Source organism: Vitis vinifera, chromosome 15 (assembly GCF_030704535.1).
Source record: "Vitis vinifera cultivar Pinot Noir 40024 chromosome 15, ASM3070453v1".
In the NCBI taxonomy this organism is placed as follows: domain Eukaryota; kingdom Viridiplantae; phylum Streptophyta; class Magnoliopsida; order Vitales; family Vitaceae; genus Vitis; species Vitis vinifera.
The window spans coordinates 19114103-19128195 of NC_081819.1; the positions used below are offsets into that span (position 1 = coordinate 19114103).

At 34.0% G+C, this 14093-nt stretch overlaps 1 protein-coding gene across 1 annotated transcript; it reads left to right on the forward strand.

Moving 5' to 3' along the window:
• The first annotated feature begins 1313 nt into the window (after positions 1–1313).
• LOC100250638 (COP9 signalosome complex subunit 1) lies at positions 1314–12904 on the forward strand. Its single transcript, XM_002272859.4, has 6 exons — positions 1314–1882; positions 2606–2926; positions 8927–9043; positions 9131–9216; positions 12039–12273; positions 12478–12904. The coding sequence occupies exons 1-6, from the start codon at positions 1493–1495 to the stop codon at positions 12652–12654; spliced, it is 1326 nt and encodes a 441-aa protein (XP_002272895.1). The 5' UTR covers positions 1314–1492; the 3' UTR covers positions 12655–12904.
• Positions 12905–14093: the final 1189 nt, after the last annotated feature.

Genomic DNA, 14093 nt, shown 5'->3' on the forward strand with positions numbered 1-14093 from the left:
GAGGTCATGCATGTGCGAAATAAATAAATAAATAAATAATGAGAATGATTGATTAGTCTATAATTAATTATAAAAATAGCTTTTGAAAATTCACAAGTTGTCCCTAAAAATGCATAAATTAAACAAATAGTCCCAATAAGAGGCATAAGCACTTGAAAAATAAAAAATATATATCAATAAATTATTTATATATTGGAGAAAATTTGGATTACAATAATAATATCATTGAAAGTCTATTTTCCTTTGAAATTGTCCTAAACATCATAGGAAACGACGATGATCCCAAACTACAAAGTTTAGAGAATGGCGATATATAAAAGACTAGCTAAAATTGAAAGAAGCGACTCAAATAACTCAACTTGTTAGCAAAACAAAACGTATTTGGACATGTAGTTCAAACCCCCCAAGATGTAAAGTCTATTGGATGTAAACGGATTTAAAATTTAACACCTGAAGACATAAAAACTATTGAATACTAATGGGTTATCATATAAAAGTATAATTGAGATAAAACAAAAAGTATAGCATAAGGTTTCCATAGAGACCTTATATAGCTTCAATAATGGCTCAATCATATTCATAATCAACATGATATACCATCCTTAAAGGACTTGATATAAATGATTATGAATGAAATAAACAAGTCCCTGGAAGATTTAAAATGTTTGATAATTCCCTAAGAGATTAAAATATCTAAAGTAATTATACAAACATGTGTTTGATCAAAGTATCATATCTCAATGTAATTGGTATACTTTTATATCTTACGAATTCCATTAATTTGCTAACAAAACATAAACCTTCATCTACATAAAGAAATTGAAATCATATCAAACATATGTTGCCATATCTTCTTGGAACAATTGACACGGGCTTAGTAGTTACTAGGACATGCAAATGTCGGTTATCTTTTACAAATTTAAAATTTTGCACAAATTTGTCTTCGAAGTCATATCTTCCTTTATTAAATACATTTGTATAATGAAATTTCAAATTTATAAGAGTTAGACATATTTAACCAAAACCTTAAAAGGAGACGAATGAAATTAACTTTAATATAAAGATAGCAATAGTATTGTTATCCATAAATTTTCATAAAAATTATAATATTTTCCTTTGGATGATAATCATTCTTCCGATACACTTCATTAAAACCTTAATAAGAAAAATCTTATTGGAAATTTTTTTAATCTTTAGGTTTAGTTTATAACAAATTTTATATTATGATCAATAGAAAGAACTTAAAACATTTTTTGTGTCCTAAACCCGTCCAATTTGTGACTTAAGTTGGTCGAGTCCGGATCGGGTTGGGGGATCCAACTCGTGCGGGTTGGAGCCCACCTACTAAGACAGAAGCGACGTCGTAGGACCCAAAAGGACATGACTCCCACGTGCCAACCCATCTCCCTCCCAATAAGAGCACTGAGAACCAGGCAGTAGCAGAGGACTACTCCAAAGCCCTAACCCTAGCGAAGTGGTTTTGATTCACACCATGGAAGGTGAAGAAGAATCGTCTGCGGGGGCAATGATCGACGAGATCTATTCCAACGGCGGTGACGCAAAGCGCAACAGACCAATCATAAGCGGGGAAGCACTCGATATCGAAGCTTACGCGAGCCTTTACAGTGGGCGAACCAAGATCACCAGGCTCCTCTTCATCGCCGACCGATGCGAGAACCGTCAGATGCAGATGGAGGCGTATCGGATGGCATACGATGAGATAAAAAAGGGCGAGAACACGCAACTCTATAGGGAGGTAGTGCAGAAGATTGATGGAAGGTTGGGACCTCAGTATGGTTTGGACCTGGTGTGGACGGAGTCGGTGGAGCGAAGAGCCGACCAGAGGAAGGAGAAACTAGAGAATGAACTTAATGCTTACAGGGTATGGTGTTGGAATCCTTTGCAATTTGGATTTTTCTTTTGAGTGTATTTGGTTGCTGAGGAAATCCCGCTGAAATGAACGATTTCATAATTTCCTTTTTCTTTCCTTTTCTTTTGTTTTTTCCCCTGTGCGTGTAGAGCATGGTATTTGAATTGTTTATGATTTGGATTTTCGTTTTCGTTTGTTTTGTTGCTGAGGAACCATGGGACGTGAAAGAAATTGGGATTTCCAATTGTAAAATAAATTAATCCTTACAGAAAATTTTTAACTCACATTTATCAAACAGCGAAAAAAAATCTAAACTGATGGTTTTGAGTTTTGGTGTGGGATGTTTGGTCGCTGCTAAAATGTGGTGAAGGAGAAGAAATTAGAAAGTTTTATATCAGAGACATATTTTAGGTGTATATGCTATGATTTAGAATAGTTGAAGTTGCCATCAAAATTTTTGAACTCTGTACAATATAAAGTAAGACACATGGGGTTCCTCAATGTCTTTTCCTTTATGTAATAGTATAGAGTATTTGATTATGCTTGTGTTTATTGTGTCAACAATCATGGCCTTGAATATATTTATGTTAGTTCTTTTTAATGTATATGGTTGTAGTTAGTGATATACATAAGGGTTTTGGTAGGTTATAGGGGTAACGTACCTTTGTGCGAATGGCTGAAGTACCCATTCTGAATTTCATAATTTGCCTCCTTATGGTGTGATCCTTTCTGCAGACAAATTTAATCAAAGAAAGCATAAGAATGGGATACAATGACTTCGGAGATTTTTACTATGCCCACGGTTTACTTGCGGATGCTTTTAAGAATTATGTTCGAACTCGTGACTATTGTACTACATCAAAGCATATCATTCATATGTGTTTGAATGCAATTTTGGTCAGCATTGAGATGGGTCAGTTCACTCATGTCACAAGCTATGTTAGCAAAGCAGAACAAACCCCTGAGGCACTGGACCCTGTTACAGTTGCAAAGCTGCGCTGTGCTGCAGGATTGGCTCATTTGGAAGCTAAAAAGTACAAGCTTGCTGCTCGCAAGGTTTGTCAGCCCTTCTCTCTGTCTCTCTCTAAATTAGAAACAATGTATGTTTTAAATATGAATAAAAAGTACATGAGAAGGATGGGAGATCCTCTGCAAAAATACAGTAACTTATCAAATGTGTATGATTGAATTCCTCCACTATACCATGTAGACCTATAGATTAGTATAGTACCACATGAGAATATACAATTGTATCTCATCACACCATAAGGGTTAACACATCTCCTTCCAAAAGAAACCTAATCAATGCTCCTCTCCTTGTTATCCTAACCCTTTTGTTATATAAATAGTGAACCAATCGAGCTGAACAACAATGAAAGGAATGCCTTAAAAGCAGTGGTATGAAATGCCCAGAAAGAGGAATAGAAATAAATTAGATCTTGAAGAGTTTTTGAAGTCTTCCACTTATCCTAAAAAAATTTACCATTTTTTTTCCTTCCACTTGAGAAGGTTTGTCAACCCTTCTTGTGTGCTTCTTAGTTTAGTTGGTGCCAATTTTTTCTTGGAACTTTAGTGCTTTGACAAAATAACATTGCTATGTAACTAATGTCAATCATTGCCCGAAAGCTCGTATATTGTGGTAGCTTATTTTTGCTTTATTTGGTGTTCAATGGGTGATGCACTCTTCAGTGAGAGGTTTACTCTTGAGTTGGAGAGGCTTTTTTGTTGGTAGAAAAAGGAATAAGGCTTGGAAGGTTGCTCTGTTATGCCTTTTTTGGTCTATTTAGAGGGAAAGAAATAGGAAAGCTTTTGAGAACTGTGAATGTTCAGATCATTCTTTAAAAAGTTCTTTTTTGTATCTATTTTGGGATTGGGTAAGATTGTATATTGGGGAGGGCTCCTTGTCAATGCTTGATTATGTAGATTGGTTAGGAACTCCATAAGGTGCAGTTATATCTGTATGTCTGCGCTTTTTTTTTTGTTTCCTTGTATACATCGTGTATATTTTTCTTTTTAATACAATTACTTTTACCTATCAAAAAAAAAATCTTTCTCATTGAAGAGGGCAACACCCAAGACACACCAAATAGAGAAAACATGAGGTTTCAAACAACCCGAGTCTTGTCACAATGGATGAGAATGTAATCAACCAATTCTTCCTTTTCATGACAATGAAAACATTTGTTTGCCACTGAACACCCTCTCCTCTTTAAATGATCCAATGTTAAGACTTCATCTCAAGTAGCCTCCCATTGTAAAGAAGCTCACCTTAGGCGGCATCCAAGCATTCCAAATGATTGCAACTGGGAAATTCGAAGAACCTCCTAGCTCCAAAACCTTGTACAGAGCTTTAACAAAAAAAAATTCTGCTCTTCTCCCCTACCCACACCAATCTATCCTCATCATTGCTACTCACCCTCCACCTTTGCAATCTCAGGAAAAACCTTTCGACTATATCCACCTCCCAATCATTGAGCCTTCTAGAGAAGTGAAATCATTAAGCCTCCTAGAAAAGCGGAGAGCCCAACAACCCCCATTAGAAGAAGATCCGCCACCCAAGCCTCTTTGGAAGTGGCTAGAGCAAAAAAAATCTCAACTTCCTCTCATTACCCATAGAGAAAGCCACTTTGCTTCCAAAAAAAGTCCCATTCCTTATGGTTTTCCAAATGCCAACATCATACCCATCTCTCACTTTGCGGTATTTCCACCCACCATCCTCTTCCCCGTATTTTTCACTGATGACTTTTTGCCAAAAAGCCCCCCTATCCACTGCCTAACACCAACTCCACTTGCACAACAATGCTTTATTGAGGGACAACAAGTGCCTCACCCTCAACCCTCCCTTGCTTTTACCAAAACAGATTATAGCCCATCAAACCAAGTCGGGTTTCTACTCCAAGGCCCCTCCTCCTTAGAGAAAATCCCTTTGGATTTACTCTAGCTTCAACTTGACTGAACTCGAGATACAAAAAAGGGACATAAAATAAATAGGCATGCTAGAAAGGGTGCTACGGATTAGAGTGAGTCTCCTGCCTTTTCCACATAGTCAATCTTTTGTGCAACCTTTCCTCCACACTGTCTCAAATTGAGACGAACTTAAAAAGAGCACCTAACGGGAAGGCCAAATAAGAAGAGGGAAGGACACCAACCTTACACCTAAACTCTTGAGCTAGCTCATCTACATTCTTCACGCTCCCTACTGGAATTAGCTCACTCTTTTCCAGATTAACTTTTAACCTAGAAATAGCCTTGAACCACATAAGCAACCAACACAAATAGGTCAACTAATCATGAGAAAGCTCACAAAAAACTAAGATGTCATAAACAAACAATAGATGAGAGACATCCACTCCCTTCCCACCTCTACCACTCACTCGCCAACCTGACAAAAAACCGTCAATCTTAGCCCTTTTGAGCAAACAACTGAGAGCCTCCATGACAATCACAAATGAGTAGGGCGAGAGAGGGTCCCCCTATCTCAAACCTTGATAGCTATGAAAGAAACCTATCAAAGACCCATTAACAAGGACTGACAAGCTCACAGTAGAAATACACCACTTAATCCACTTGATCCACTTATCACCAAACCCATCTTTTTTTTTTCTTTTGATAGGTCACCAAAGCCATCTTGTTAAGAACCAAAAGAAGAAAATTCCAATTGGCATGATCATAGGCCTTCTCTATATCCAACTTACAAATTACATCACATGCACTCCTCTTCAACAATGAGTTGATAGCCTCATTAGTTATCAAAGAAGCATCCAAAATTTGCTTTCCCTCCACAAAGACATTCTAGGAATAAGACACAACCTTTCCCACAACCCTCTTTAATTTGTTTGTTAGCACTTTAGTTAACAACTTGTAGATGCTACCCACTAAGCTTACTAGCTTAAAGTCCTTTAGGTCCTCAGCTCCCCCTTTCTTCGGAATAAGCACCAAAAAAGAAGCATTCAAGCTCTTCACGAATCTATCATGCTCATGGAACTCCCAAAAAACACCCATCACCCCATCCATCCTTTACAAAGTCCCAATTGAACTGCCAAAAATCCAAGGAAAAATCATCTAGGCCTGGAGCTTTATCTCCATTGAGATCCAAGAGGACTTTGAACACCTCTACCTCAAAGAACAGCACCTCCAACAAGACTGCCTCATCATCCCCTAAAACATCAAAAGTCAGCCCCGAACAACTGGGCCCCCCATTTTCAGCTAATAAGGATTGAAAGACCTAGACCACACCCTCTTTGATCTTTCTCCCCTCCGAGACCTAGTGACCATTAATTTTAATCCTGACCAAATAGTTCCTTCTCCTATGTGCATTAGCCATTTTGTGGAAGAAACCAATATTTTTGTCACCCTCCTTCAACCATAGCTCCCTAGGCTTTTGCCTCTAGAAAACTTCTTCCAACAAAACCCACTTCTTAAAGTCCTTCTTAGCCAACTGCCTAGCATTCTGTTCCTCCAACGTCAAGGGCCTGGTCTCTTCCTTAGAACCCCAAAAAGCCATTTCTTCCAACAAAATCATATCTACATTGTAACTAATAAAAGTACAAAAGGACAATATAAAGAACGAAAATTTAAGATATACAAGTTTTGATAACAAATATTTGGTGCATTTAAACTACATTTGGTTAGAAGGATAGGATATGATATAATAGACATACATTAGGATATCATTTCCAATGTATATGCATATCCTAGAATTTCATTTCCACTGGATATGATATGCTTGGATATTTTATCTAATAGGATATGTTATATCATACTCATATTTGGTTTGTACAATGACTGAAAATTGGAATAGAAAATATAATGTATTTCAATATTCAATATTTGTTTAAAAATAAAAATCATACTATATCTCAATATTTGCTATTGAAAAAATATGGAATCTCTCCCATATTTAGTTTTATATGAAAATTATTATATAATTTATCATTTAGTAAGTGTTTTTTATTTCTTTATTAATAATGCTCATGATTAAAAGATTAAATAAAAATATTATATTATGTTGTTAAATATATAAAAACATTTTGCATATATTAAATATTAAATATATATATATATATATATATACACACATATATTAGTAACATATATTCCAAGTATTTTCTTTTTCAAACTACAATTTTAATTTTTTAATAATTTTTTTCACAAAATGACTAATAGAAAATTGAAAAAAAAATGAAGAAAATGGATGAGAAGAATCAATTTATGATTTATGAGATTTATATATCCCACATCTCAACTTAGGATTATCATATTCCATGTAGAGGGGATATAGAAAAAGGTTGAATAATATATCCTACCAGCATGTTTGATTGAACATTTGATATAATAAGGGATAAGATAACTTATGCTATTCAATCATCAACTAAACCAAGGATTGGATATGTCATCTTATCTCTTATCCCATTCCATACTATATCCCGTCAACCATAGTCTTAATATTTTGATATCTTAAGAGACCATCATCCTTAATTTTGAACTCACAACAAAAGTATCATCCATCGAGTCTGAATTCTCAGTCTATGTAATTGAAATCGAAAGTACACTAAACAACATTCCATTGTTTAAAACAAAGATGGTTAAAGGATAGAAGAAAAAAAAAGTCAGGGAACACTTAAATCTTCAGATTTCTAAATTTTCTGGTCTTGTAAACATAAACATAAAAAGTTCCAACCAATTATTCCCTTTTCTTTTGGTAAGGTTTCAATAAATGACTCGATTTGCAATTTCTGAAATAACTACAATAAAAATTGTTAGCATTTGCACAGGTGCTGACTCACAGACAAGATATTAGCCATGCCAAATCCACAAGAATATGAACATTCGTTTCTTCTTCCTCTTTGCACATGTAGCATCTATTAGGCATCTTCCACCTCTGAGCCTTCTTCCTCTTCAATTAGAAAGAATGCATTCAAGTTGGCAAGGGTCCTTTATGGGTAGGAAAAGGAAAAAGGTTTGGTGAGTTGCTCCTTTGTATCTTTTTTGGACAGTCTGAAAGGAAAGCAACAGTGGGGCGTTCAATAACAAAGAGCTTTCTGATCAAAGAATTAGATTTGCTTTCCTTTGTAATCATTGAGCGCGGTCCAAATTATTTATAGTTTTAGGCTTTTTCTTAATTGTAGAATTTGTGGATTGGATATGGGCTCATTGAGTGGTGTTGTTTTTTGTTAGTCCCTCTTTCTTTTTTGGTGGCGCTATCAACGCTTTTTGTATATTCCCTGTGTACTTTGGGGGCACTTTTTTGGCATTTCTCTTTACCTATGAAAAAAATGATTTTGTTGCATTATGTCATGGATTAATTAACCCTCTGTAATGGGCTTCAGAGAAGCGTGATGTCCTAGTTGTGTACAATATCAATTTATCAGAAAAAAATGAAGCTTTCTTGTCAATCAACTCCATAAATACATGTGGGAATGTTCATTTTGGTCATAACCTGTTCTAGGAATTGATCTGCTGAATTTTTGAACTCCTAATGTATTTTAGAAAGGTTGGCATAAGCTCAAGAAGAGTTTGAACCCTGGTTCCTGGGACAATCCTAAATGGGCTTTGCTGGCTACACCTTATAATACAACTACTAGTTATGATATTGCTAATACAGATTCTATCAAAATGTTCTTTTATTGTTGGGGTCAGGAAGTGGATCATTCTGTCTGCATATCTATTGAGGCACACAGTTCTTTTCTTTTCCTTGGCACTCTAGGCAGTGAATATACATCCATTTGCAGTATTTAGTGTCAGAGTAAAATTTTCTCTTGTTTCCATTATCTGTCTTTTTGAGTTCCATTTGTTGCTAGTTTAATGCATCTCTTGTCTCTAACGAATGATTGGTCTGGGATATCTCAAAAGTTTTCTTTTAATGTTTGTTTGAGATTAAGAACACCTGTGTTTCTCTGAAATTTCATGAGTATTGAGTAATACATGCTCAGTTATTTTGTTGGAATAATGAGTTGGTTACTTGGATGCAACATAGAAGAGAAATTTTCAGATTATTATGCGCCATATTGAATTGATCATTCCATCAATGAATTAATGTCTCTGGTTTATTCACAGTTCTTGGAAACAGGTGCTGAACTGGGGAACAACTACACAGAAGTGATTGCTCCACAAGATGTTGCTACCTATGGTGGTCTTTGTGCACTTGCAAGCTTTGACCGTACAGAGCTGAAGGCATCTATTGAGTGTTTTTCCTTTTCAATAGTTGTTTTTCTCTATGGTTTCATGATTGCTTTCTAATTGAATGCTTTCACTTGGCAGAATAAAGTTATAGACAATCTCAACTTCCGGAACTTCTTAGAGTTAGTACCTGAAGTAAGGGAGCTTATTCATGATTTCTATTCAAGGTAACTTTATGGTCTTATGTGTGATCTCTGTGATTTTATTAGTCTGCCTTATAGCTATCTAATCATGCTGCACAATGTTGTCTGGCATTCTCCTAATAGCAAAAAATGTAAAGTTTCATTTAGGATTAAATTAAAACAAATATGATTATTAGGAAATGTAAAGTTCCATTAGGGATTAAACTAACATTGTATTTAAAGGAAGAGATTTGGGAGGAAAAGATTAGGATTGATTTCAAAGCCTCAAATTTAGTGTTTGGAAGAAAGGGAATTCTTAGAAGGAAAGAATTTCAAAAAATTTACTGGAACAATGTTTAAGTTTTGAATTCTTTTTTTTCTTTTTTTTTTGATAGGTAAATAGAGCATGTCTTAGAAGCGGCGGAAACAGCATACAAAGTATACAAGCAGAACGCCCAAAAAACTAAGCTTAAGTTTTAAATTCCTTTAAACCATGGTAAAACTTAATGGGATTTAAATTTCATTAAATAGGAAGCTAAATCGCAATTTCCTCTTTTCCAACATTGCCTCTATTTCTCTATCTTCTTCTCTTCAACTTTTTTTGATGACTAAAGCAAGAGAGTATTATAAACAAAGACTGCCAAAACAAGAGAGTATTCTCTGCAACTTGGTACATGCATTCTTTTTCTACTTCAATGGCTTTTTAATGGTAGAACCTTTGCTAAGAAGTTATTTCAAATAAGTATAGATATTTGTTTTTTTTTCTTTCTTTTTTTAATCTAATAGATAGATTCTTGTATAGAATGAAAGGAAAAAAATTGTTATTATAATTAATGTATTATTTTAATGTTTTTTAGCAGTGTAAATAATTGTTCTTTTGGATAGAATTCTGAATTTTAATCTTACTTATGTCATTTTAGTTATATCTCTATTTTTATATCACTTATATCATGTTAGTTATATGTCTTTTTTTTTATAATTACTGATAGATTTATATTGGGATTAAAGCAAAAATTTCTTTGCTATGATAATTAATCATTTTTTTAGTTTTACTAGCAATTTTTTTATTTGAGTGAATTAAAAAGTTGAATTTAAGGAAACTTAAATCCTTCTAGGAATTATTTGTTGTTTTAGTTTTGTGTAGAAACTTTAAATAATTAGTAATGATTGTTCATTTAATTTTTTAAATGATAAATGATATTCTTTATTAATTTTATCATAATGAATTTATTTATTATAATTAAATTTATTAATTAGTTTGGTTTTATTTATGAATGTTTAATGTTTGAATCATTTAAAGTTATGATTGATGCGGGGTTAAAATAGTACAACAGCATTATTTCTTTTCCACCTGTCTCACAATACCAAGCAATAGAAAAAAAATTGTTTTAATTTCAATTCCTTCTCAGACCAAACAATATGAAGGAATGGAAATCCAATTTCATTTCAAATTCCATGAATTAAATTATTTTCCTTTGGAATGAAGCAAACACAGCATAAAATGAAATATAGTTGTTTTATTGGATGGAAAGTAGCTTTGTTTGTTATAGTTTTAATTTTCATTCTTGTCCATTTCAAGTGGGTGATGATTCAAGATGTTCCAACAGTGGTTTAGAGCCTTTTTGAGAGTGCTTTTGAGAGAGTTAGAAGTGCTTCGGTGCTTCCTAATGTTTGGAAGTGCTTTGCTTGTAAAAATTAGACATTTGGAAAAGTTTTGAATTTTACTTCTAAAAATCTAGAGAATCACTTGAAGTGATTCTTGGACTAATACTTATTAGGCACTTCTTCCATAAAACACTCTTTATTATGTAACATGTTACCAAAAACACTAATAAAAGATTTTTTTTTAAATTTATATTCAAATACTAACAAATTCTCCATAAGATCTTTTCTGATTGAAGAGCTAAAAGGCATTACAGGCGAAAAGCACTTTTACCAGAATCACTCTCAGACAAGCACAAAGTATCACTGATAACAGAACTACAAGCAAAAACACTTTTATAAGATTCACTCCCAAACATGCTCATATCATAATATTATTGGATGAACTAAGGGACTGAGTGGCATCCTTGTTGCAATTATTTTGGTATTTTTTACTTGGTTTTTATCCCTTCCTAGGAAAGAAATAATGAGTAAAGTTGGGAGTTTCTTCTTATTGAAAAAAAAAAAAGCCTTGACAAGGAGAATGCTTTCTTTTCTTCCTAGTGTCACAGCTGATATGAAATTATATCAGTTTACCAAGTCAGACATCCCGCTTCGGAAGATTTAGCTCTAGAAATGTTCTTAATACTTATTGTGACATTACAGAAGTTAATGCAAAATTGAAACAGTTTACCAAGACTATCAGAAAACCATACATTTGATGTAGAAAACATCCCATTATCTTCCTTTTTTTTCCCTGCTATTCTATCGTTCCATTCAAGTGCAATGTCCATACAAGTTAACAGTTACTTAGAAAACTTACATTGATCAGTATTGTAATTTTTGTCTTTTATTTTCACTGTTATCTGCATGGCTTATTTAGCTATCTGGAAGCATCATGAACCCTGTTCCATGTGACCTCAATTATGGCATGGGATTTCTCTTGGTAATTCTATCTGTATCCTTGTATTGATGTCCTTCAAATCCATCTATTACCATTATTTCTGCCACTAAATTTCACTAATTTAAATTTGCTTAGAAAATTATTTATCAACATTTAAAACTGGTAAATGCATTGAAGTAACCTTACTTTGAGTTGTATCATCTGCTCCTTCATAACATGACTACTTTTATTTGCTTGATAGGTTATAGATGCCTGTTGTCTTGATTTATTTCTCTTTCCAGTATTCTTAGTTTCAAGTCTGAAGACTCTTTCCTTGTTGCAGCCATTATGCATCATGTCTTGATTACCTTGGAAATCTCAAAACAAACCTGTTACTTGACATCCATTTGCATGACCATGTTGAAATGCTGTATAATCAAATCCGCCACAAAGCCCTCATCCAGTATACGCATCCCTTCGTGTCTGTTGACCTGCGGATGATGGCTAATGCTTTCAAAACGAGTGTTGCAGGGCTGGAGAAAGAGCTTGAAGCTTTGATTACTGACAACCAAATACAGGTATTGTTTCATTGCTAATTTTTTTCTTGTTAGACCTTAATTGTCATTTGTAAAGAAAACAGGTTACTAGTTGATGTTATATACCCAGAAAACTTCACTGTAGGCTTCTACACAACCTATCAGTTTGTGTAAGAGCCTGACTTCATCCTTTGTACACCAATATCATCATTGGTTTTTGTGATCAAATCTCTTGTTTTCATGCAGGCTCGGATCGACTCACATAACAAAATTCTCTACGCACGACATGCAGATCAAAGGAATGCAACTTTCCAACGGGTTTTGCAGACAGGCAACGAGTTTGATCGTGACGTTAGGGCAATGCTGCTGCGAGCAAACCTCCTCAAGCATGAATACAATCTTAGGGCATCAAGGAAACCATAAACATCAATATCCCGGAGGATTAGGTGTTACCATGTTGATTAAGTCCAGACTTGGTCAGCTAGTATGGGAGATGTGGAGAACCAAAATCCTTTGAAAAGAGGGGAATGAAAAATGACCCATGCTCTATAGCTGTTTTCATTTTGATGGGTGCAGGAAGGGTGTTTGTGGAACTATGACCAACATTGATGGATTATATGTTGTGTATATACTCAAAATTATTCACCTTAGTTGCCACATTGATTCTTTCTCATATCTTTGGTTCTCTCATCTTCTTCTCCTTTCCAAACAGGGACTGAAATTTGACACTTAACGAATTTGCCAGAACCCTACCCTTAGACTCTCTTTTGTAACCTTTTTGTCGCAGTGCAATATTATTCCACTTGGGGAAACCTCTTCTCCTTTGGCACTGAACTGGATTCTTTCCTTAAAAGGGCTCGAGTTGAGCTGAGGCAAAGCTCAAGCTTTCATTTTTCAATTCCTTTTTCTTGGTTCACTCTCTGATTTCAACCATTTAGAACCGGGCTTGTACGATAGTAAAAGTAAGACCTTTTTTATTGGGTGTTAAATGCCCACATGCACTGGTTTTAGGGATCACATGTCTCAGTCACATGCTCAAAGGTAAAAGAACTTGGCCGACAGTGGTCAAAAGTGCAATCAACAACACGAGATCAAGTCAAGATTCTTTGAAGTGTGAGATTTCCACCTCACCGACTTTATTATTCATTAATAAATTAGCTTCATTCCAGGGATAAGTTGAAGGAAAGAAAATATTTAGGTAACAAAGAGTTGAAATTGAACTTTGTTGAATATATATATATATATATATATATATATATATATATGATGAAATGCAAATCTTTAAATAAAGGTGCCAATAAATAAAATCAAGGCATGAAGATCGAAACGAGAATGAGACTATGCTACCGAAAATTCTCATCTTGATTATTAAATATATATGGTAAAGTTTAGGTTGTTGGATGAGAATATAAACAAATAAATGAGATTTGAGTATAAAATCATAGAATCTAAAAATATGCATATGACACGACTTGATTGGTAATACCATTTCAATACCTGATTTGATACCTAAAGAACAAAGTATTTGTAGGAAGAAATCAAGTTTTAACTCAAATAAATCATTATTATTTTTTTAAAATGTTTATTTTAATAAAATCACATTTATAACTTCCATTTACCATTAAATTCTAAGTTATAACATATTTTTCTTTAAGTATTTTAAATTTTATAAAATATCATCACTTATTTAAGTAAGACTAAGAGAGTGTTTGTTTTTTTAACTTTTTACTCAAAGCAATTTGTTTTCAGAATTTAGCTTGTTTGTTTTTCTACTTTTTTTATGACTTATTATAAACTTTTTATTTAATAGAAAAAACCAAAATATGAAGGTTCTTTCAAGTGCAATGCACGTGAACAATTAG